Source organism: Ricinus communis, chromosome 10, assembly GCF_019578655.1.
Source record: "Ricinus communis isolate WT05 ecotype wild-type chromosome 10, ASM1957865v1, whole genome shotgun sequence".
Taxonomy (NCBI): domain Eukaryota; kingdom Viridiplantae; phylum Streptophyta; class Magnoliopsida; order Malpighiales; family Euphorbiaceae; genus Ricinus; species Ricinus communis.
In genome coordinates, this window is record NC_063265.1 from 18,053,362 (window position 1) to 18,080,452 (window position 27,091).

General features: G+C 29.8%; 1 protein-coding gene and 1 long non-coding RNA gene across 2 annotated transcripts; both read right to left on the reverse strand.

Moving 5' to 3' along the window:
- Positions 1–5,089: 5,089 nt before the first annotated feature.
- On the reverse strand, positions 5,090–10,899 carry LOC125371387. Its single transcript, XM_048380369.1, has 3 exons — positions 10,349–10,899; positions 10,006–10,182; positions 5,090–5,235 (listed from the first exon to the last, which is right to left on the reverse strand). Exons 1-3 carry the CDS (start codon positions 10,557–10,559, stop codon positions 5,090–5,092), a joined length of 534 nt encoding a protein of 177 aa, XP_048236326.1. The 5' UTR covers positions 10,560–10,899.
- Positions 10,900–20,305: 9,406 nt separating this feature from the next.
- Positions 20,306–21,121, reverse strand: LOC125368693. Its single transcript, XR_007214453.1, has 2 exons — positions 21,001–21,121; positions 20,306–20,646 (listed from the first exon to the last, which is right to left on the reverse strand). It is a non-coding gene; the product is annotated as an uncharacterized LOC125368693 (long non-coding RNA).
- Positions 21,122–27,091: the final 5,970 nt, after the last annotated feature.

Sequence of the window (27,091 nt, forward strand, 5' to 3'; positions counted from 1 at the left end):
CTATAAATCACCAATTTCATATCAAACTTCGGTTCTTTTAAAATTGAAGATACCAGTACCGTACCAAATATAAAAGGATCCGTACCGTATTATACCAATTTTTACGGTTAAATACAGTTCGGTCGGTACTATTTTCGGTTCTAAAAGATTTAAAAAAAACACAACTTTAATCTCATCTTTAATCAAACACATTTAGAGAAAATATGATTACCAACCTAAAGAAAGTAGCATGAAAATCTGAATTAAATTTGCAATCACATTCTTAACAACCTGAAAGTATAACAATTCATTCAATATTCAGATACAAACTATTAAAATATATGTTACTGCTAGCATAAAAATATTTTGCAGATGGCAATCATTAAAATAAAATATTTTTCACAGTTGCAACCAACAATCTACCCATCAAAAATAAAAATAAAAAAGAAAAAAAGAAAAGAAAAATATCTGCGACTAAGCAATGATGGCACAATTATGGAAAGAGAGAGAGCTAAAGAGGAAGACGTCTAGGCGAGCCAATTTCTTCTTTCTTCCTTTTGATTTTCTATCTAGAAATTTGCCTTACGGATTTTGTCTTTCTGAATTGTAAAATGGGAGGTGCTGCGGTGTATTCTAAAGAGAAAGACGGTGTGTTCAAATTTTAGTTGTATGCTTGTAGTATGTGGTAAGAAAAGATATTAGGGTTAAGTTAGTAGATAGTAATTTACAAATTTAGTATTAGAATATGTATATTAGTATTAGTATACTATATGATATATTAATATATAACTTATATTTTTTTATAGAGTATAAAGTACATTATATTATTATAGTTATTTTTAATATGTAGTATTTTTTTTATTTCGATAATACTTGCTTGAATTATATAAAATGATAAATATAAAATAATTTTTTATAGAATATAAAGTAGTTTATAATATTATAGTTATTTTTAATAGGTATTATTTATATAATATAAATAATTATTAATAAATATATGTAAAAAATTCGGTTCTACGGTTTGGTCCGGATCAGTACAAGACGGATCGGTACTGGTACGGTTATGGTACAGTTTTTACTAAAGAACCAATACCATACCGTAATAGAAAAAAAATTCAGATCAGTTCAATTCGGCTATAAAAAATTTCGGTTATTTCGGTTCTGATATTTTTCGGTACGGTTATTCGGTTCGGGCGGGAATTACCAAGATCCATGCTCAGCCCTAATACGTATATTTTTTTCATATTGATTGGTACAAAATAATTAATTCCATTATGAGAAGGTTGGAATTGCTTAATTTGACTTTTTAGCAACGTAAATTTAGTGCAATAAAATAACATGTGACATTTCTAAGCCATACGATGAGAATATACAGTGATCAAACCACTTGACAATAAAATATAAAAAGAAAAACTTGTAGTTAAGTATTGTTATTCCATAACATAATTAATGTCTCAAATATTATTAGCTGGGCTACAACATTGTAAAATTAATTACAGTTCCAAAAGCAATAGCAAATATAGCCAGTTATGGCGGCATTCTGAATGCATGCTCCTCCAAGATCATGGTGTCTGTCATAGCACTTCTTTTTACAATCTTCAAGCGTACACCCAGTTTTATATAACTCTTCTTGACACCTCTTTTATGCATTCACTTCAGGCACCATTGATGCAGCTGCAACAAAACATTTATATTCGTAGACTCATTATTCAACTAAATGAAAAATTGAAAACAAACATATATATATATATATATATATATATATATATATATATATATATATATAATATTATTAAATAAAAATATTAATATTATTAAATAAAAAAGATTGAAATTAATATTAAATATAAATAATAAATAAAAAAAAAAAATTTCAATTTAATTGAAAATTTTCTTTCATTTTAAAAGTTTCATTTAAATTGAAAAGGAATATATATATAAAGCATTATTGGGAAAAAAATGGAGAAAATCAAATCTGATAGAATGAGGAAAAGGATGAGGAAATAGGTGAAAGAAAGATTGACCATTGTTCTTTGACAAATTCCTAGCTTTTTAGTATGTTCTTGATCTATAAAAAGATTATATGTTGTACATAAGCTTTCTTTAATGTGGTATTTATAGGGATAGTGATTTGCAAATATTATTATGCAATTAACCAAATTTGATTTCCAAATCTTATAAAGCATCAAGACGTTACTTTTAATTATTGTACATGTGCATTAGATATAAATGTTATGAACACTGATATGCAATGATTATTTATTTGACAACAACCATGTAACATTTCTAAGCCGTACGAATCGAGGACGATAAAATAGAGAAGCCAATTTGATAGTAATAAGAATATATAGTCATCAGAACACTTGAAAAGATAAAAACTTGTAGTTAAGCGTTGTTATTACATGACACAATTAATGTCTCAAATATTATTAGATGGGCTACAATATTATACAATTAATTACAATTCCAAAAGCAATAGCAAGCATAGGCAGTCATGGCGGCATTCTGAATGCATGTTCCTCCAAGATCACGGTGCCTGTCATAGCACTTCTTTTTGCAATCTTCAAGCGTACACCCAGTTTTATATAGCTCTTCTTGACACCTCTTTTGTGCATTCGCTTCAGGCACCATTGATGCAGCTGCAACAAAATATTTATATTCGTAAACTCATTAGTCAACTAAATGAAAAATTAAAAACAAATATATACATATAATATATATATATATATATATATATATATATATATATATATATATACACACACACATAAAGAATTGTTGCGAAAAAAATGGAGAAAATCAAACCTGTTAGAGCGAGGAAAACGATGAGGAAATGGGTGAAAGAAAGATTGGCCATTGTTCTTTGACAAATTCCTAGCTTTTTAGTATGTTCTTGATCTATAAAAAGATTGTATGTTATACATGAGCTTTCTTCAGTGTGGTATTTATAGGGATAGTGATTTGCAAGCATTATTGTGCAATTAACCAAATTTGATTTCCAAATCTTATAAGGCATCAAGACGTTACATTTTGCATTATGGGGTCAAAATCTACTTAATGCTTTTCAAATATAAATTTTATTTTAATTGAAAAATATAAACTCATACCTAATTTGAATTTAATTTAATGCTATTATAATGTGAGGATCGGTCTTATCTTTCATCCAATTTCCTAATGTTTTAGTTTACTTAAGTGTCGCAACTCTAACTTTAAAATTTATATATTTCGTAGTATTTGTAACCTTTTTCTCTGTAATCATAATGACTAATGCCTTCCTTGTTACAAATAAAAATATATAAAATTTCATGTATTAAGGATATTATATTGATAATTTTGTTTCAATTGTATATTTGAGTTGTATCCTTACAAAAATATGCTTAAAGCTAAAATTCTATTATTAGAGACTCATGGACTAGTGATAAGTGATAATAAAAATTCGGTATTAAGTGATGGTCGCCGAGGCTAAATTTTGTCACTAAATTATATATTATTAGCAGCAGACGGTTACCAAATCAAGGGATAAAAGTTGTCTCCTTAGTCACATATTATTTCTCAGCAAAGATAGATAAAAGCATCACTAACTTATTAAGTGTATTTTCTTCAAGAAAATATACATATACCCATTACTAATCCGTTGGAAAGATATCACTTCTTTTGAGAAATTTTTGTTCAATTTCAATCCAGTACATTTTTTATCTCCAGTAATGGTATTTTCTTTTTACTTTAATGCTAAATATATTTTGATGAACAATAATAAATTGGCAATAATAATAATAATGATGATGGCGATAATGAAGGATGAAAAAAGTTTTTTTGGAAATAAAGTAATAAAAAATTGATATAGAGAAAGAAAATAAAATTCTTAAAGAGAAAAGAAAAAAAATGATGGAGATTTAAAAATGAATATAATAGAGAAAGAATAGAAAAAAGAATAAAATAAAATAAAAATAAAGAGAGGATGAAAGATAAATGATAGGAAAAAGAGTTAAAAGAAAAAAGATCAATGGGGAGAAAAAATAATATAAAAAAATATCAAGAGAGAAAGAAAAGATAATAGAGAAGGAAACGAAAAGAGACCGGAAGAAAAAGAAATATATAGAAAAGTTTAAAATTGGTAATAGAACAAACTCATTGCTAAAAGTAAGTTTTTCTCACTATTGAACGAGTAAATAGATGGATAAAAAATTAATCGCTAATCTATCACTAGAAGAAAAAATTAGCAGTAAAAAGAAAAGGAGATAGGAAAAAGTTTTGAATTTCTTGATAAAAATTGCATCACTAATTCCATTGCAGAATGAAAAAGAGTAGAGAAAAATTTTAAAATAGTGACGGATAAAAGTTTATTTTCAAATAAATAAATACCTAGGAAAAATAAGAAAAGATAATAGAAAAAATTTAAAATCAAAGATGGACAAAAATTTATAGCTAAATTTATTGGTAAAAGAAAAGTAAATGAATAGGAAAGGGAAAAAGAAAATTTAAAATTAGTAACAGAGGAATGTCAATCATTATTGATCAGATATGGAAACTAATTAGTAATAAATGTAACACTTATTTGGTATCATATTACAGTTATGAAATAATGTCTATCATTAAAAGTCTTGATAATCTGTCACTAAAGTCGAGCACAAATAATATAATAATTGTTTATTGGTAAATTTTTGTTACTCATTTTTCACTAAAATCTAAATTGTTTAAATAATATACGTTTTCCGTCTGTTATATTAATTACAATATTTCATCACTATTTCGTTATTCTACTAAATTTCTGTAAAATATATTCTTTCTAGTTGTAGCCGTATTATTTATTGGTTTCTATTTTTTTAGTTATTGTACATGTGCATTAGATATAAATGTTATGAATACTGATATGCAATGGTTATTTATTTGACAACAACCATGTAACATTTTTAAGCCGTACAAATCGAGGACGATAGAGAACCAATTTGATAGTAATAAAAATATATAGTCATCAGAACACTTAAAAAGATAAAAACTTGTAGTTAAGCGTTATTATTCCATGACACAATTAATGTCTCAAATATTATTAGATGGGCTACGATATTATACAATTAATTACAATTCCAAAAGCAATAGCAAGCATAGGCAGTCATGGCGGCATTCTAAATGCATGTTCCTCCAAGATCATGGTGTCTGTCATAGCACTTCTTTTTGCAATCTTCAAGGTACACCCAGTTTTATATAGCTCTTCTTGACACCTCTTTTGTGCATTTGCTTCAGGCACCGTTAATGCAGCTGCAACAAAATATTTATATTCGTATACTCATTATTCAACTAAATGAAAAATTAAAAAAAAAACATATACATGCATATATATATATATAAAGAATTGTTGGAAAAAAATGGAGTAAATCAAACCTGTTAGAACAAGGAAAAGGATGAAGAAATGGGTGAAAGAAAGATTGGCCATTGTTCTTTGATAAATTCCTAGCTTTTTAGTATATTATTGATCTATAAAAAAATTGTATGTTATACATGAGCTTTTTTCAGTTTGGTATTTATAGGGATAGTAATTTGCAAATATTATTGTGCAATTAACCAAATTTGATTTCCAAATCTTATAAGGCATCAAGACGTTACTTTTTGCATTATGGGGTCAAAATCTACTTAATGCTTTTCAAATATAAATTTTGTTTTAATTGAAAAATATAAACTGATATCTCATTTGAATTTAATTTAATGCTTTTATAATGTGAGGATTGGTCTTATCTTTCATCCAATTTCCTAATGTATTTGTTTAATTAAGTGTCGCAACTCTAACTTTAAAATTTACATATTCCATAGTATTTGAAAGCCTTTTCTCTGTAATCATAATGACTAATGCCTTTCTTGTTACAAAAAAATATATATGAAATTTCATGTATTAAGGATATTATATTGATCATTTTGTTTCAATTGTATATTTGAGTTGTATCCTTACAAAAATATGCTTAAATCTAAAATTCTATGATTAGAGACTCATGGACTAGTGATAAGTGATAATAAAAATTTGGCATTAAGTGATGGTCGCCAAGGCTAAATTTTATCATTAAATTATATATTATTAGCAAACGGTTACCAAATCAAGGGATAAAAGTTGTTTCCTTAGTCATATATTATTTCTCAGCAAATATAGACAAAAGCATCACTAACTTATTAAGTGTATTTTCTTCAAGATAATATACATATCCATTACTAATCCGCTGCAATGCTATCACTTCTTTTGAGAAATTTTTGTTCGATTTCAATCCGGTACATATCTCTAGTAATGGTAATTTCTTTATTTTTTTTACTTTAATGCTGAATACATTTCATGAACAATAATAAATTGGTAATAATAATAATGATGATGGTGATGATGAAGGATGAAATAAGTTGTTTTGGAAATAAAGTAATAAAAATTGATACAGATAAAGAAAGTAAAACTGATAGAGAGAAAAGGAAAAAAAATGATGGAGATTTAAAAATGAATACAATAGAGAAAGAATAGGAAAAAGAATAAAATAAAAAAAATAAAGAGAGGATGAAGGATATATGATAGGGAAAAGAGTAAAAGGAAGATCAATGGGTAGAAAAAATAATATAAAAAAATATCAAGAGAAAGAAAGAAAAGATAATAGAGAAGGAAACGAAGAGAGATCGGAAGAAAGAGAAATATATAGAAACAGTTAAAATTGGTAATAGAACAAACTCATTGCTAAAGGTAAATTTTTGTCACTATTGAACGAGTAAGTACACAGATCAAAAATTAATCGCTAATCTATCACTACAAGAATAAATTAGCATTAAAAAAAAAGAGATAGGAAAAGGTTTTGAATTTCTGGATAAAAATTGCATCACTAATTCCATTGCGGAATGAAAGAAAGTAAAGAAAAATTTTAGAATTAGTGACGGATTAAAATTTATTTTCAAATAAATAAATAACTAAGAAGGACAAGAAAAAATAACATAAAAAATTTAAAATCAATGATGGAAAAAAATTTATAGCTAAATTTATTGGTAAAAGAAAAGTAAATAAGTAGGAAGAGGAAAAAGAAAATTTAGAATTAGTAACAGAGTAATGTCAATCACTACTACAGAAACTAATTAGTAATAAATGTGGCACTTATTTGATATCATATTATAGTTATGAAATAATGTTTATCATTAAAAGACTTGATAATCTGTCACTAAAATCGAGCATAAATAATATGATAATTTTTCATTGCTAAATTTTTGTTACTAATTTTTTGCTAAAATCTCAATTGTTTAAATAATATACGTTTTGTGACTGTTACTTTAATTATAATATTTCATCACTAATTCATTATTCTGCTGAATTTCTATAAAATATTTTCTTTTTCGTTGTAATCATATTATTTATTGGTTTCTATTTTTTTAAATATTGTACATGTGTATTAGATGTAAATGTTATGAATACTCACATGCAATGATTATTTATTTGATAGCAACGATGTAAGATTTCTAAGCCGTACGAATCGAGGACGATAAAATAGAGAAGCCAATTTGATAGTAATAAGAATATATAGTCATCGAAACACTTGAGAAGATAAAAATTTGTAATTAAGCGTTGTTGTTCCATGACATAATTAATGTCTCAAATATTATTAGGTGGGCTACAATATTGTACAATTAATTACAATTCCAAAAGCAATAGCAAGCATAGGCAGTCATAGCGGCATTCTGAATACATGTTCCTCCAAGATCATGGTGCCTGTCATAGCACTTCTTTTTACAATCTTCATTTATATTCGCAGACTCATTATTCAGCTAAATGAAAAATTAAAAACAAATATATATATATATATATATATAAAGCATTGTTGGGAAAAAATAAAGAAAATCAAACCTGATAGAACAAAGAAAAGGATGAGGAAATGGGTGAAAGAAAGATTGGCCATTGTTCTTTGACAAATTCCTAGCTTTTTAGTATGTTTTTGTTCTATAAAAAGATTGTATATTGTACATGAGCTTTCCTAAGTGGTATTTATAGGGATAGTGATTTGCCAACATTAATGTGCAATTAACCAAATTTGATTTCCAAATCTTATAAGGCATCATGACGTTACTTTTTGCATTATGGGGTCAAAATCTACTTAATGCTTTTCAAATATAAATTTCATTTTAATTGGAAAATATAAACTGTTACCTAATTTGAATTTAATTTAATGCTTTTATAATATGAGGATTGGTCTTATCTTTCACCCAATTTTCTAATATATTTGTTTACTTAAGTGTCGTAACTCTAACTTTAAAATTTACTTATTTCGTAGTATTTAAAAGCCTTTTCTCTGCAATCATAATGACTAATCCTTTCTTGTTACAAAAAAATATATATGTAATTTCATGAATTAAGGATATTATATTGATCATTTTGTTTCAATTGTATATTTGAGTTGTATCCTTACAATAATATGCTTAAATCTAAAATTCTATGATTAAAGACTCATGGTGTAACACCCCCATCACATGCTAACCAATAAACATTAGCCAGGAAGCATACAAGCGTCGTAGAATATATACTACAAGTAGATAGGTCAATATGTAGGTTGTTAAGAATCCAGACACAAGGTTATTAACATATAAATATATGATTATACTTAAACATCATTTAACAAGTATTACAAACATCTTCTTATGCCTTATAAGGCATACTTCCATATATATCACATAACTGCATATAAAAATGCATCAGGAGGAGACTTCACAAAACTACAAAGTTATAGAGGACTCTTTAAAATTTCCATAGACACCAATTAAGCTTAATTTGGACTTATATAACCCATGTTATGCCTAAAATACAGAACATCAAGGTTGCTGGAATTTTGACAGTTTTCTATCTTAACATACTTAAACTTAAATCAAGCTTAATCTTTATGCAATCATTCAATACTCTACTAATTCATGATAATCAGACCTTTAATTAATCAATGAGAGCATCAAATGAAGTTTTTCCAATTTGTAATCAAGAACCCTAATGACAAATTAATAACACTCAAGTAACAACTTACCAATTTCAGCTTTTGGGTTGCTAATATGCTTAAATCATTTAGCTTTAGCTTGGCTCCTTCAATAGTTGGCAAAATCCTATCTTAATCTTAAGTTTTTCTAGGTATTCCACTCCTCTCTCTTATTCCAAATATTGTGTTTTTTGCCATGTACGAATTTTAGAGAAATGAAGAGGTAAAATGAGCTTGCTCATGGTTCCAATTTCCAATATTCCTCTCTTAATGCCACCACCTACTAAACTATTTTTATCACCCTAAATTAATTCTTACTAACCATATATAGGTACTAACTTTTAATTATATCTTTTAAGTCCAATCTATTTACCCAACCTTCAACTATTGGTTCAATTAAGTCTTAAGGCTTAAAACACATAACCCAAGTACTTAATCAACTTATCTAAATTAATAATTCTAATATCATGCTTCTTATTCTCTACTTATAATTAATATATATCTATTCTCATAAAATAAAAATATCATTGATATACCATCATATGCCCAATGATTAAATGTAAATGCACATAACATGGATGATGAGAAAATGCAGGCGTTACACATGGACTAGTGATAAGTGATAATAAAAATTCGGCATTAAGTGATGGTCGTCGAGGCTAAATTTTATCATTAAATTATATATACATTTTGTGACTGTTACTTTAATTATAATATTTCATCACTAATTCGTTATTCTACTGAATTTCTGTAAAATATTTTCTTTCTAGTTCTAGTCGTATTATTTATTGGTTTCTATTTTTTCAAATATTGTACATGTGTATTAGATGTAAATATTATGAATACTCACATGCAATGATTATTTATTTGATAGCAACCATGTAAGATTTCTAAGCCGTACGAATCGAGGACGATAAAATAGAGAAGCCAATTTGATAGTAATAAGAATATATAGTCATCAGAACACTTGAGAAGATAAAAACTTTTAATTAAGCGTTGTTATTCCATGACATAATTAATGTCTCAAATATTATTATGTGGGCCACAATATTGTACAATTAATTACAATTCCAAAAGCAATAGCAAGCATAGGCAGTCATAGCGGCATTCTGAATGCATGTTCCTCCAAGATCATGGTGCCTGTCATAACACTTCTTTTTACAATCTTCAAGCGTACACCCAGTTTTATATAGCTCTTCTTGACACCTCTTTTGTGCATTTGCTTCAGGCACCATTGATGCAGCTGCAACAAAACATTTATATTCGTAGAATCATTATTCAACTAAATGAAAAATTAAAAACAAATAAATATATATATATATATATATATATATATATATATATATATATATATATATATATATATATATATATAAAGCATTGTTGGGAAAGAATGAAGAAAATCAAACCTGATAGAATGAGGAAAAGGATGAGGAAATGGGTGAAAGAAAGATTGGCCATTGTTCTTTGATAAATTCCTAGCTTTTTAGTATGTTCTTGATCTATAAAAAGATTGTATATTGTACATGAGCTTTCTTCAGTGTGGTATTTATAGGGATAGTGATTTGCCAACATTAATGTGCAATTAACCAAATTTGATTTCCAAATCTTATAAGGCATTATGACGTTACTTTTTGCATTATGGGGTCAAAATCTACTTAATGCTTTTCAAATATAAATTCCGTTGAATTTAATTTAATGCTTTTATAATGTGAGGATTGGTCTTATCTTTCATCCAATCTCCTTATATATTTGTTTACTTAAGTGTCGCAACTCTAACTTTAAAATTTACATATTTTGTAGTATTTGAAAACCTTTTCTCTGCAATCATAATGACTAATACCTTCCTTGTTACAAAAAAATATATATGATGGCGATGATGAAGGATAAAATAAGTTGTTTTGAAAATAAAGTAATAAAAAATTGATAGAGAGAAAAGAAAAAAAAATGATGGAGATTTAAAAATGAATACAATACAGAAAGAATAAGAAAAAGAATAAAACAAAAAAGATAAAGAGATGATGAAAGATATATGATAGGGAAAAGAGTTAAAGGAAAGAAAATCAACGAGAGAAAAAAAATAATATATAAAAATATCAAGAGAAAGAAAGAAAAGATAATAGAGAAGGAATCGAAGAAAGACTGGAAGAAAGAGAATTGTATAGAAACGGTTAAAATTGGTAATAGAACAAACTCATTGCTAAAAGTAAGGTTTGCCACTATTGAACGAGTAAGTAGACGGATCAAAAATTAATCGCTAATTTATCACTACAAAAATAAATTATCAGTAAAAAAACAAAAGAGATAGGAAAAAGTTTAAATTTTTGGATAAAAATTGCATCACTAATTTCATTACGGAATGAAAAAAAGTAGAGAAAAATTTCAGAATTAGTGTCGGATAAAAATTTATTTCCAAATAAATAAATAACTAGGAAAAACAAGAAAAAAATATAAACAATTTAAAATCAATGATGGACAAAAATAAATAGCTAAATTTATTGGTAAAAAAAATGTAAATGAGTAGGAAGAGGAAAAAAAAAAATTAGAATTAGTAACAGAGGAATGTCAATCACTACTGATCAGCTACGGAAACTAATTAGTAGTAAATGTAATACTTATTTGGTATCATATTAAATAATATTTATCATTAAAAAGACTCGATATTATGTCACTAAAGTCGAGCACAAATAAAATGATAATTGTTCATTGTTAAAATTTTGTTACTAATTTTTTGCAAAAATCTCAATTGTTTAAATAATATACGTTTTGTGTATGTTACTTTAATTGCAATATTTCATCACTAATTCTTTATTCTACTGAATTTTTGTAAAATATTTTCTTTCTAGTTGTAGTTGTATTATTTATTTTTTTCTATTTTTTTAATTATTATACATGTGTATTAGATGTAAATGTTATGAATACTGATATGCAATGATTATTAATTTAACAGCAACCATTTAACATTTCTAAGCCGTACGAGGATGATAAAATAGAGAAGCCAATTTGAGAGTAATAAGAATATATAGTCATCCGAACACTTGAAAAAAATAAAAACTTGTAGTTAAGCATTGTTATTCAATGACATAATTAATGTCTCAAATATTATTAGCTGGGCTATAATATTGTACAATTAATTACAATTCCAAAAGCAATAGCAAGCATAGGCAGTCATGGCGGCATTCTGAATGCATGTCCCTCCAAGATCATGGTGTCTGTCATAGTACTTCTTTTTGCAATCTTCTAGCATACACCCAGTTTTATATAGCTCTTCTTGATACCTCTTTTATGCATTCACTTCAGGCACCATTCATGCAGCTGCAACAAAACATATATATTAATAGACTCATTATTCGGCTAAATGAAAAATTAAAAACAAACATATACATGCATATATGTATATAAAGCATTGTTGGGAGAAAAATGGAGAAAATCAAACCTGATAGAATGAGGAAAAGGATGAGGAAATGGGTGAAAGAAAGATTGGCCATTGTTCTTTGACAAATTCCTAGCTTTTTAGTATGTTCTTGATCTATAAAAAGACTGCATGTTGTACATGAGCTTTCTTCATTGTGGTATTTATAGGGATAGTGATTTGCAAACATTATTGTGTCATTAACCAAATTTTATTCGCAAATCTTATAAGGCATCAAGATGTTATCTTTTGCATTATTTTTTGCATTATGGGGTCAAAATCTACTTAATGCTTTTCAAATATTAATTTCGTTTTAATTGAAAAATATAAACTGATACCTAATTTGAATTTAATTTAATGCTTTTATAATGTGAGGATTGGTCTTATCTTTCATCTAATTTCCTAATGTATTTGTTTACTTAAGTGTCGCAAATCTAACTTTAAAATTTACATATTTCGTAGTATTTGTAACTCTTTTCTCTGTAATCATAATGACTAATGCCTATCTTGTTACAAACAAAAATATATGAAATCTCATATATTAAGGATATTATATTGATCATTTTGTTTCAATTGGTATCCTTATAAAATATGCTTAAAGCTAAAATTCTATGATTAGAGACTCATGGACTAGTGATAAATGATAATTAAAATCTGATATTAAGTGATGGTCGTCGAGGTTAATTTTGTCATTAAATTATATATTATTAGCCGCAGACGGTTACCAAATCAAGGGATAAAAGTTATTTCCTTAGTCACATATTATTTCTTAGCAAAGACAGACAAAAGCATCACTAACTTATTAAGTGTATTTTCTAAGAAAATATACATATCCATTATTAATCTGTTGCAAAGCTATTACTTCTTTTGAGAAATTTTTGTTCAATTTCAATCCGATACATATCTCCAGTAATGGTAATTTTTTTATTTTTTTTACATTAATGTTGAATACATTTTCATGAATAATAATAAATTGGCAATAATAATAATGATGATGGCGATGATGAAGGATAAAATAAGTTGTTTTGGAGATAAAGTAATAAAAAATTGATACGGAGAAAGTAAGTAAAATTGACAGAGAGAAAATGAAAAAAAATGATGGAGATTTAAAAATGAATACAATAGAGAAAGAATAGGAGAAAGAATAAAACAAAAATAAAATAAAGAGATGATGAAAGATAAATGATAGGGACAAGCATTAAAGGAAAGAAGATCAATGGGGGAGAAAAAATAATATAAATAAATATCAAGAGAAAGAAAGAGAACATAATAGAGAAGGAAACGAAGAGAGACCGGAAGAAAGAGAAATATATAAAAATGGGTAATAGAACAAACTCATTGCTAAAAGTAAGTTTTTGTCACTATTGACGAGTAAGTAGATAGATCAAAAATTAATTACTAATCTATCACTACAAGAATAAATTTGCAGTAAAAAGTAAAAGATATAGGAAAAAGTTTTGAATTTCTGGATAAAAATTGCATCACTAATTCCATTGCGAAATGAAAAAAAGTAGAGAAAAAATTTAGAATTAGTGACGGATAAAAATTTATTTTCAAATAAATAAATAACTAGCAAAAACAAGAAAAAAATAATAGAAAAAATTTAAAATTAATGATGGACAAAAATATATAGCTAAATTTATTGGTAAAAGAAAATTAAATGAGTAGGAAGAGGAAAAAAATTTAGAATTAGTAACAAAGGAATGTCAATCACTACTCATCAGCTACGAAAACTAATTAGTAATAAATGTGACACTTTGATAGATTATAAATAGTTATTACTTATTGTGTTTAATTCCCTTACATTTTGATTGGATAATGTGCTTAATTATGAAAATTGTGTTTATTCTGATCGAAGTGGTGAAATATCAAGGATTGAGTGGAGTTCAGCCTAAAGACATGTTTTAAAGCATCACTTATCAAAAACCAAGTCTTTTGAAGGAAGAGTAAAAATTTATGCAGAACATCATTTTCAATAAGGCGTGACCACGCTTTACAATCTGTGAGCTGTTGGAATCTGTAGAAGAGAATTTTGAATTTTTAGTTAAATTCATGGTGGACCCACTTTTATGTTATTTCTCTATTTTGGAAGTGCTAGATAAGAAAATCTGACTCCCAAATTTGTTTATATTACCTTTTATCTTATCCTTCCTTATAAGATTAAGATCATATAGGATGTTTATTTTTTTTGGATAAGGATTATCTTATTAGGGTTTAGGTTTGACTTCCTACATAAAGTGGTTAGTTCTATAAAGAAAAGGACGGCTGAGAGTGCTTTGATTATTTATTATTTTTCTTCTTCTATTTCCTACAATTCTGTTCTTGTGAATTTTTACTCCACCGTGTGTGGCTAAGTTTTTAGTTCTTGATTCAAGAGTGAATAAATTCTAATTATGATTTTGTGAGGCTTTGTGCTTAACAGAATTCTTCTTTAATTCAAATATTCTTTATTTCTTGTTTTATTATTTATAAACTTTTGATATTGATTGAACTGACGACTCAATTTTGATATTGATTTTTTTATTGCTAAACTTTCAGTTTGTGATCCGTAAGTGTCATGAACGATTGACACAAGTAGCAAGGAGCTGGCTCATGTGTAGCCTTTTCGAATTACATAGCTTGCATGATAGGCTCTAGGGAAATAAAGGAACAAGATTAATTCAATTGCAGCTATCTCGATTAATTAATGTTGGTTTAGTCATTCTCATTATTCTTTATGCTATCATTGAGTTGATATGGAACACTATCGTGCCCAGTTGATTAATGGTAAGTTTTGATTTGGATGCTGGGTTTGAATTAATTATATTGGAAGAATTTACACTTGTTGCGGCTTTTTCGAATAAGTAGACTAAGTACTTGAATAGAAAAATTGATATTTAAACCTATGATCATATGATTACAATTGGATCGAATTTGCACTCTTGAATTGGAAGTTTGGTAAGATTGATTTTTATTTACCTTAATATTCAGCCTTCATTATTTTCTGTTTATTTATAATTTTGGTTCAAACATTCAAAATCCCCTCATTTTTATTTAACTTTGAGAAGCTATTCACATTGGTTCCCTTGGAATTTGACCTGGTTTCACTATTTCTACGAGTTAGTTTAGAAAAATCAGTAATTTATTTTGAAGGGTTTCGACAATCCATTTATTAACCAAATTTGATTTCGAATCTTAGACATCAAAACATTATTTTTGAGCAATAATATGGTCAAAATTTTTAATTGAGGCTATAAATTTCAAATTTAAATATTATATTCCTTCTTTACAATAATAGAAAAATAAAATACGTTATATAATTGAATGTATTTGTCACGACCCCACCCGTGGGCCCGTGACCGGCACTAGGGAATGGGTAGGCTTAAGGCCACCGAAACCCGTAGTAAGCCTGACACTCACTGATTTAAACAAATCTCATCTCAAATTAATATTATTAAAGCCATAAATTATCTTAATAGTTACACTTTGCAAAATTACTTCGGTCTGCCAGAAAAACTAGGTGAGACCCGAAGCTCAGAAAAATTTACAACTGATACATTTACTATTACTACTGCGGAGAATCTAAGATTTACCATTTTACATACCAAATCAAATACTTCACCCGATGATGAAGGAGTCGGGTTCTTGAATAAGAGTCGCGGAGAACTATGATCCTGGCTGAAAAAATAAATGGGTATGGGTCACCGAGTGAGTTAAAATCATACATCTAAAACAGTTTCAAATATCTCAATGTCACATTCATTTAATTTTAAAATAATTAGTAAATCACGCGAACCATACGTGTCATGCCGTGCTTAAACAAAATTTATTCCACATGCAACGGGATGAGTACTTGAGTAGAACTCTAATCCCAACTCTAAAATCTCGATTATTTCAACACTTATGTCTCAACTAACCTCAACTCTATCATCTCGAACCTCTCATTCCAATAGGGTGGCTCCCAGGAGAGCAAAGCTCGACCAGGGACCTTACCTCGGTCCGGTCACTTAACTCTCAGCCTTAGCCTTTTGGCTCTCTTATCCAATAAGACTGGCGCCCCGAGAGCAATGCTCGACCAGGGACCTTACCTCCAGTCTAGTCACTTAAATATCCAAATAAGAAATCTAGTAGCCATTCGACTCTCTTAATCCAATAAGACTGGCGCCCCGAGAGCAATGCTCGACCAGGGACCTTACCTCCAGTCTGGTCACTTAAATTTCCAAATAAGCCGGCGCCCAGAGGCAATGCTCGACCAGGGACCTTACTCCGGCAACCACACTCTACTAAGCCCGAGAGGCGATGCTCGACCAGGCGAGTCCTAATCTTTCTTTCTTAAAATTTTTACCTCTTTACCCTTTTCTTATCTCTCTCATATTATATTGGACACTCATCCAACTCCTATGTTCTACTGCCGTCCCATCCTGAGTCATCATGCAATATTAAAATTGGTAATAAAGGAAAAACATATTTAAATAGTAATTAAAAGCATCATGCAAATGATAATAATAATAATTGAATGAAAAATTGAAATTGCAAATAAATATTCACAGTAGCAAATCAAATTTTATGCATGACACGTGCGTAAACGATATATGACTTTAACTCACAGGTTTGGCGACCTCCTAGCTCAGCTCCGGTGCCTCGGTAGGAGCGAGCCGAACAGACAGATCATCTAATCACGGAAAACAATTTATCAAAACGATGAAACAATTACAATAGATCCTAGGTCTAGATTCCTAGGATTGACTGTCTAAGAATCTCGACTCGGGAGAATTCTACCGAAAATCCGGCAGAACCTCCCCTACAACACGAACATTACCCCCCGTAAAAGCGGGTCCAGGGACTGCCGGAAAACACTCCAAATACTTACAATTAAAACAACGGGAGTCGGGTCCCCAAACTTCACTATTTCCGACTCGCCACACAAAGACAAAACACAAGGCAGCGGACAATTATTTTTGACCCACAAATACCATCAAATACACAATATAAACCAAAAGACACAATTAAACTAAGAATTTCTAAAAATAACGGGCCAAAGAAAATTACCGAGACGCTCGATCGCTCGGTCGACTACTTCCAGGCCACGGAGTCCAATCGACGATCCGAACACACCATCGGACTCACAACGGCAGCTGATGGCGATCCCGCTTCGATTTTCGACCCGACACCCGACCATCCGGAGAGATTTGCGAACGATCACGGTAGTCGATTTGCAAACGAAGCCCGATCGCCAGGAAACCGAGTGCCATCGCGAAGCTTGAAGTCGAGGAGAGTCGGGATACATCCTCCGATTGTCCATCCTCCGGGCTGGCCGGAAAAGCCCAAACACGCCGCCACCATTTTCTCTCTCCACCGGATCTTCCGTCTCCCGGCCACCACAGTGTCGCCATTGCTACCAAAGAAAGCCCTCAGGGCCGATCGCCACCCAACTCGGCCGAATCGCCTGAAGCCGCCACACGCGAATCCGCCTCACGCCTGAGCCGCGTGCCGTATTCCGTATTGCCAACGCCCACGCCTTCGACGGCCACGCCGACGCCTGCAACTTCCCCTTCTCTCTCTTCCCGACGCCGCACTCTCTCTCTCTCTCCTCCTTTCTTCTTCCCCGACTTCTTTTTCTTTCAATATCGACATTTGACCCTTGAACTTTTCCTTATTACAATTTCGTCCCTCAACTTTCTTAATTACTTACAATTTCATCCCGCAGAATTCCAATTTAACCCCCAAACTTCTTTTTAGCCTTACAATTAAGCCCTTAACTATTTAATTTTGGGCCAAATCCGAATTATTGAAAATACACAATTACAAAAATACCCCTGACCGACATATTTATTTACAAAAATACCAAGCTCACAAATTTCCATTAAAACCCCATAAAAATAACATTATACTTTCAATCCTTATTCCAAAATAAATTTCCAATTAAATCCTACACACAATTAAATTAAATAATCAATTTCCTCAAAATTCTTTTATAAAAACATCCCTTATAATTTCTTCCAAAATTTTTCAATATATAATTTTACTTATATAAATATGCATTTGGAAAAATTTTGAATAACCAAAATATAATCATTTCAAATTAAACCCAATAATAATGAAGCTAAAATTAACTTAAATAAAAACTCATTATTAAATATATAAAAATTCCGGGTGTTACAGTATTAATAGGAGTGGTCTCATGTATCATAATTGAATGTATTCTTGTATTATTTGGTCAGTGTTTGCTTAGGTGTCCCAACTCTAACCTTACAAACTTATATATCATAAAAGGGTTATCTCTATATGTAACAAACAGAAGTTTTCCTTTCGTTTTGAAAGAAACAAAAGGCCTCGTATGAAGGCGAGACTAATTTCATTTTGTTTTCCTTTTTAACTATTTGAAATGGAAATTTCAATTATTTCATGGATGTAATGCCGAAGCTCTCTCGCCTGTATGTGATTTGGTTCTTGAAAAACTTGTAGTGCATAGTAATTTGCATCCTCGTACAAGAGGGATGAAAACTAATTTAAATGTGTGATAGTCGGATTATAATAATTTAACTAGGCTTAGTGTATATATCGTAATAAATAGCAGAGTCTTGGTGGGGGACTCTCCTTTTTTCTGCGTGACTGAGCGTAATAGACAGGAAGATTCTTGTTGTGCTCTTTAACATAATTCTTTCAGTAATTTGTTGTTGCTTCGTGTTCTTATAGATTCCATTGTTATTTTCTTACCATTCCCATTGGATTTGCTTCTTTTTTTAACGTCATCGGCTAATTAATTGCCTGTTTAAGGGGGAATTTCGCTTTTTCTTTTTGCCTGCTGTAAAGTGAGGAGAGAGTTCTGTAGTGTTCTTTCTTACTGAAATAGCCCGCGTACGATATTTATTACTGAATTGTGGATTAATCTTCCTCAATAAGGAAGGCAAAATCATAATTGTAGAATAAGGAACGGTACCCCCCGATGAGTCCCCTGGGAGCTACTTATATCATAGGAAGACAAACAAGAACTATTTACATAAGCACTATAGTACACCTCCTAAACTTGAAATAGAAAGTCCAGCATTAACAAAAGATCCAAAGTTACATCCCTTACTCCCATATCTAATCCCACATTTGGCTCAAGAGAAGCAAAGGAAAGATCAGAGTAGGCATAAGCATAAGAGGTCTTGGAGTCGGCATTAGCCCTGTTATTGGAGGAAGAAGCCCTTCTATTGAATCTCTTGGAGGAAAGACTACTAGTAGGTAGTGGTGAGCGAGTCAAGGTCATAGAGTCAGCATAAACTCTTCTTTCTCAATGGGAAGAATAGCCCTATTGTAGCCAAGTCAATGGACTTACCTTTCTTGCTTTAATATAGTTCCTAAACCTATTCCTGCTCATTGACTATTAGAAGAACTTTCAAATGGGACAAGTGATGAGGGAAGACCTTCTATCTTAAATAAGAAAATGTATCGAATAAAGATAGGGAACGCAGTCTACTCATGCCCAAGCACAACAAAATAAAAGGCCTAACTCTACTCTCAAAGTAGTGAAATTCCCTAAGGGTTCGGTATCATAATAAAGTAGTATGCCGGAACTCTGACACATATTATAAGTATTTTAGATTTTAGTGTTAAATGATTGACACATACTTTGTTATTTAAAACTAATAATTATATATTAATCATCTATTAATTTTGTGTATAAGTAGTAACATACACCAAGCCTAAACAAAAATTTTATATAATTAGAATGCAAATATCCCCATCTTTGAACTATTTAACTTAAGAAAGAGAGTTGGTGAGCACCACTTGATATTTTAAAGAGTAGTTTCATAAAATAAAATTTCAGTATTTTTTTTTATTTTTTAAATATAAAATAAAGAGTTGATTTCGCTATTTATATTTAAAAGTCAAACTTCATTTTTATTTTAAATTTAATAAACATATTATGAATTCTTATATATTTAATTAACTAATATTTAAAAAATCAAACCATTAATATTTATAAAAATAAAAATAAAATATAATATAATATAATATAAAGAGTCTATTCTCCATTCGTAACAATTGCACGAGGAAACTTTTCAAACTTATTTCCTCTCCCTTATTATTATAAGAAGCAACAAAAAATTAGCCAACATTAATAATTAATAATTAATAACTAATTACATTTCCAAAAGCAAATGCAAACTGTTTCTACGCATTTGGTATACCATTTGACATCTCCATGCCTTTGCTCGCAGAATTCATCGCACTCCGAAGGATCACACAAAGGCTTTGTTGGGTTCCTTAAAACCTCTTCGCATATCCTTTGTTGACCATATGCTTTGAGCACCATTGATGTTGATGAAACTGCCAAAGTATACGTAGAATTAATATAAATATGCATAAGAAAAATATATCCATTTTATGCATACTAAATTTTTTTTTTAAATGTGCATTTTATTTTATGAAAAAGATTTGAATTCAAATTCTTTATTTCCGGTAGAAAAACCAAAATAGACAAATCAAAACTAAAAGAATCTCCTCGTTGCACCGAGGGGTGGAGCAGACTGAGGCTTGCCCCTTTCCCCTCCCACCCAGCGGAGGCCAAAGGCCAAATAGATGTTTGACCCCTCAAGAAAAAAATTATCCAAGAAAATTTCCGTGCCTGCACTCGGTTGAATTTCTTAGCATTAATTTATTTGTATAATGAACGAAAATAACCTGAGAAAATGAGAAGGAGGACGAAGAAACGAGTGAAAGAAGCCATCTCTAACTAAATATGTGTATCTATAAAACAGAAGTCTTCTTTGTTTCTTTGGTCCAAGAAATGCTTTTGAGGTGGGCATGACTGCTATTTGGATAGGTGTATATATAGTATTAGTGCTTAGGGGGTTATCAGTGCACAATCCAAAACAAGCAAATGAAATCCAGAGTTTTGTTGATTTTAAGCAAGGGAAATCCTTTTACGTACGTACCTATGGCTTTCATATGTTGAACAACTAAAGTATGGGTAGCCATATGGGGTAATTTAGATAAGAATGAAATCTAGATTTTTCTTATTTTGTAGTAAGGATATCCTATCATTTCTGGAAAGCTTAAACCCTTGGCATTTCACTGCTTTAATATGTTAAACAACTAAAATCTTGTTAGGTTTAAATTTTGAAATAGATCAGAAGTGACTAATAAAGTGGGTAAAATGTTGGGTGTATTAATATGAATTTAAATCGATATGAATTAAATTTTATTAGGCTTGAAATTAACTATTACCAAAGTACACTTGGGTAATTTGGACTTTACCATTTATAAGTCTTATAACTTTTTATATTTAAATAATGAAAGATTTTCTAATAGATTTCTTCAAGTAAACATCTCGTTGCCACTAAATATAAAGGTAAAGCACTTCCTCTAAAATGCCACAATAACCAGCCAAGGCTACTACACTAGACATTCAAATAGGAAATCAAAAATTAAAACCGAGTCAGACTTTCTCTATTATCGTTTTCTTTATTTGTTTCCTCTCTCTCACTTGAGTCCTTCTAAGATTTCTTGTTGGGCGGTTGTTGCTGATTTTATCCACCAGCGGTCTCCCCTTTGGTCTTTATGGCCTTCCTTTTTTCTGTTCATTTTCATTTTTATGTAGATTTTGTTTGTGTTATGGTGGCCCTAGCTAGGTCTGTTGCGTTGCAGGGGTTGGTTGGCTTGGCTATTGCCAGTAATGGTAGTGCAGATACGTTCGCCTCTCGAGCCTGCCGATGTCCTATGGGATTTCGTCGTTAGACGGAAGTGGGTCAGAGAGAATGGAAGCTGCTGGAGGCACAATGGAGCTCTAAAGGAAGTCGTTTCTCAGCAGATTGACAGTCTCATCCTCTCTACGCCTCCATATCTAGAAGCAAGAAGACGATTGGGCAAGCGATGGTGCGTGGGGCTTCTCTCGCCGGTCTTTTCCGTTTCTGGTGGTTGTGTGTTCGTGTCTTAATCCTAGCTATTTTGCCAATAAGGTCTATTTTCTGTAAGTTCAAAGGAGATAAGATACAACAGAAGGCTAGGGTTTGTAGTTTCTGGTCCGTGTCGAAGGCATTTCTGGGGAAGAAGATGGATTTTTTTAGCAGCATGTGGATTTTGCAGGGACTAGTTAGTATCTTTTCAATGTTTGCCGGCCATGGAGCCGTGTTCTTGGGCTGTAAGCCTAAACTTTTGGTGTTTATCAGGTTTTGAACTCCGTTTTTAAACCCTTTTTATGTATAATTGTTATGGTTGGGCCTTTACGCTTGGTGATGGTTGTTGGAGGGTGACCTTTGATTGTGTTATTCTCTCTTTTGTAACTTTTCAGTTTATTTAATCTAGCAGTCTTTTAATTAACAAAAAAAAAAAGATTTACTCTATTAACATATTAAATTTATCTAAAAGTATGTTGATAAGATGGGAAAAAAATCTTTTAGCTTAACCAAAGTCTTAAATTCGAATTTTGAATATATAGTTGTATTAAAACTCTTAAATGTGGTGTTTTGTCGGCCATAAGATTTTATTTGCACGCTCTAGATTAACTCTAAATATATATAAATATATATATATATATATATATATATATATATATAACATATTAAATTTTTAAACAAGTTAAAAAATAAGAATAAAATAAATAGAATAACTAAAATAGGCAACATGATCATTTAGATTTTACTACTTAATAAGTTGTATAGTATTTATGTATTCAAGCTAAACATAAATTAAAAATAAAAATTAAAAAATTAAAAATAGATCTTGTCTATCACGTTATTCATAAACGGATTGATTTAAATATTGATATCTGATATTATTTATTAAATATTATATTTACTTTTGATTAGTATATTTATTACTATTAAGCATTCATGATTAAAAATCAGTCAATATAATTAAGAATTTAAAAAAATATATGAAAATTTTACTTAATTAAGTAATATATATATGGAAAAAACTTGTCTGTATATATTTTTTCTTGACAGGTGGGATGGAATTTCAACTACACAATCCAACAATATGTTCAACACTGACGGGGTTGACCATGCTCAAAACAAGGCGACGCCATATATACTAAAACAAGAGAATCTTTTTTTTTTTAACACACAATTAAAAAAAACATGATAGTCGGAGATCAGACCAAATTTTTGGTTTCTCAACTTATAGAATATTATTGGTACTCTTTGTGTTTATGCAGCTTTTTATAAACACGAGTCTCGATAACTTGGTTAAGAAAGATAAGCTATTAACAAAAGATTTTAATTTTGATCCGAGTTTTGATGTATCTAAAATAATTGTTAAAAAGTGTCAAACACGATTGTACAGCCACTCACTCCAATAGCTAAGTCCGTAATAGTTTTAAGTTGTAAAGTATATAGTAATTATGGAATAATAAATGTATAAAGACTAAAAGTCTCCTAGTACTACAAGGAGTGGAACTTTGTAAATATAAAGTCTTTCAATCCTATTAGAATTAGTCTTTTTGGTTATACAACAAAATTCTAGATCGGGTCAAATTTTTAACTAAAGTCCGACTAAGATTTGATCTTTCAGATTTCTTATTGTACTTGAATTTGAATTTAGTTAATTTTGTGTTTCTTAGTTGTGACAACCCGGCTAGGTCTACTCGGATTTAGTTAATAATTTTGTGTTAATTATTAGTCGAATTTGGTCAGTCGGCTTATATTTTGCTCAGTTATCAACCCCTTTACTGTTTTCTTGAACCGGAGCAACATGGAATTATTACTCAGTTGCATCAGAGGCTGATTTGATAGCTAGCAACAATTTTGGGCATTATTGAATCTTTATGCGAAAGTTGAAGCTTTTAATTATGACAGTGGAGATGTGTTCAAAAGGAAATATTTTTGAAAAGTGTTAGCGGAGCAATTTGAGGAAAGAGAGAAAAGAATGAGTTTAGTAGAGATGATGAAAGGAAAAAGGCGGTGTGGGAAGAGATTGCTAGCCAGAATGAGTCGGTGGTTTTTTTAATGTTAAACTGGGTGGTAAAAGTTGTGATTTTCAGTATGAATAAGAGCAAGGAACTTGGGCTTTTGGGGTCTAGAAATCCAAGAATTCCTTCACTTCTTGGATTGATGAAATGAAGCTTTACAAGATTGTGCCTTGATTTCTTTTCATTTTGGGGATTGGATTGGTTTTAATATTTTCAATCGAAGGATTTGGGATGGTTACTGCTACTGTGTGTATGATCGACAGTATGACTGTTGACTATACATCTGTACCCAAGTCGACACCTCTGCCACTGTCTAAAAATGACATAGTTGGGAAAATATTTCTTAAACACGTCTATTTAGGTATATTTCTTGTCCTTTTTCATTTAGTGAAGTAAAAGGCCCCAAAAAAAAACGTAGCAAGTAGCTCAATGACGAAGGGTTTATCTTGTCGTACGGAAAAATTAAAAGATTTAATTATTGACATTCTTTTTTTTTATTACAGTAATAATTGACAATTCCATCCATTTTAAAAAATTTTAAAAAAATTATGAAATTACAAGTTTCAATAACAATCAGAGTATTAAATCAAAGTTAATCTTATATAAGACTGAATCAATTCGAATATTGTATGTGAAGAACAAATCTACAAGATGGAGTTTGATTCTTTTCCTTCCCTTTGGAAATTGATTCCTTTCTTGTTTGGTACCGTTCATCGTTTTCTTGCAATTTCTAGTGTGGAATCTTCCCATTTAATGTTAAATATATAATAGCAATATGATGAACAATGGAAATATAACCCTAAATAAATTCTCTGAACTATCAACACTTTGATCCTCTTAATTTTTGCACAAAAGATACACATGCCATAACTTCTTCTAAGTTGAAAAATCCCAAGATTATTATAATGATTTTACAGAGGCTGTGATCACTCAATCAAACTCCATTTCTTGAGGTGACTTTCTCTATATCACAGGGATTTTTACCCTTCACTTCTTGAGTCCTTCAACCCTATAAAATACAACCCTTAACAGCAAAATTCTGAATTGCATCCTTCTAAAGCATACATACAGTAAAAATGTCCAAGTTCTCTTGCAGCATTTTCTTTGTCTTTCTCCTTGTCTTATCAGGTGACGCTTGCTGATTATTTCCTTTTGGCCTAGTGGTCAAAAAATTTCAAATCTTTATGATTTTTGGTAATTTTTATGAATTTTTATAATCTTAGTAAAAATAGCTCAAATAATAAAACTATTGGCAATTTCGGTCGAGTCTCGATTTTGATCAAAACTGGATGACGTATCATCTTTGGTGGCATGAGACAAATAAGCTACATCATTATTGTACTTATATAATTTTGACCAAAATTAAGAATTAGCCAAAATTATAAATGATTTTACAATACTAGCCACTTTTTCCAAAATTAAAAAGACTGGCTAAAATTGTCAAAAATCACATGAGTTTGAATTTCTTTTTACCATGAGCCCTTTCTTTTTGTATATAAGTATAGTTGATTTGTATTGTTCTCCATTTTTATATCCTTGGTGGTTCATATTATGTCAGCTGCTTTCATGGTTCCTAAAGGAGAAGCTCAAGAGATATGTCATAATGAACTCCCAGGAGAAGGAGATGGTAATTGTGATGCAGCAAAATGTCAAACACGATGCTCAAAGTTACATCAAGGGACCGGAATTTGCACCCAAACATTTATAAATCGCTACAATTGTATTTGCAATTGGCAATGCTCTTAATTTATATGTTATATCTAACTTATAATATTCAACCAAATAATACATTTACTGATTTTCCTTATGTTTATATGAATCACCCTCGCATTGCTTATGTATTATTTATTTTTCTTAAAGTGAATTTGAAATTGTTGTTGGTTGATGAAAAAATAAATTTAAAATTATTTGAATTTAATAATATAAATTTTTTTTAATTTTTTTTTATAAACTGCTTTTTTTACTTTTTACAAAAATTAAAGTTCCAACCTCAATACCAAAAGCAACAAGCTAGCCAATAGGTGTTATTTGCACTTCTTCACAAGTTAGAATCAAGATTTTTTAGCCTAATTATAAAAAAAAAAATCCAAACCTTTGCGATTAAGTGCGATTTTAACTAATCTTTTTATAATTAACAATTTATATATAATTTCAAAATTTTGATGCAATTTTAATCAAATTGAAAATTCGATGAAGATTAGCTTACATCGTGCCACGGTGTATATTCACTGAAAAATAAAAAATAAGTGAATTCCACCTCCATTTCATGTAAAATGTAACCCTTGAATTAGGTTTAGATGATGGGTTAAAATCTAAGAAAACCAACTAGCTTCTCAAACTGAACAATGTCTTCTTAATCTCACATCCAAAATCTGAATTGCTCATAATTTTTTTCCTTTCTATCGCTCTACAAATGATCAATCTTGATCATTTTATGTATTCTTAGGGTCTATGATAGGACGATTCGAATTGGGCTATGGGCTGCTCTATTTTCTGGGCTTTGGCCCTAGATGTTGTTTTACCTATTTTTCCAGAGGAATTGTTATTATTATTTTTTTAAATGAAATATTGAAACGTTCTCAAAATTGGAAATATATTTTATTTCAAAGTCTATTAAATAATAAATCGAAATGATAGCAAACTAACCTAAGAATTAACGCAAACTAACCTAAGAATTAACTTTTTTTCTAACAAGTGATTAACTAATAAATAAACACTAAATACTATGATTTAATAGAAAAGCAAAAATAATTTATAGACTTTAAATTATTAGAAAATTGATATAGTAAAAAATTAAAGCATTTCAGTACAACAGTATGTTTTCTCATTTATGGGAATTTTAAGATCTCAAATTATATACAT

Bases quoted from the DNA above. Each gene is read 5' to 3' on its own strand.
- LOC125371387 (XM_048380369.1), bottom strand. From the start codon at position 10,559: ATGCCTTATAAGATTTGGAAATCAAATTTGGTTAATTGCACATTAATG. The intron at 10,183-10,348 runs GTTTGATTTTCT...GTTTTGTTGCAG, and splicing joins CCTTTTCCTCATTCTATCAG to CTGCATCAATGGTGCCTGAA. The intron at 5,236-10,005 runs GTAATTAATTGT...ATTTTGTTGCAG, and splicing joins TTGCTATTGCTTTTGGAATT to CTGCATTAACGGTGCCTGAA.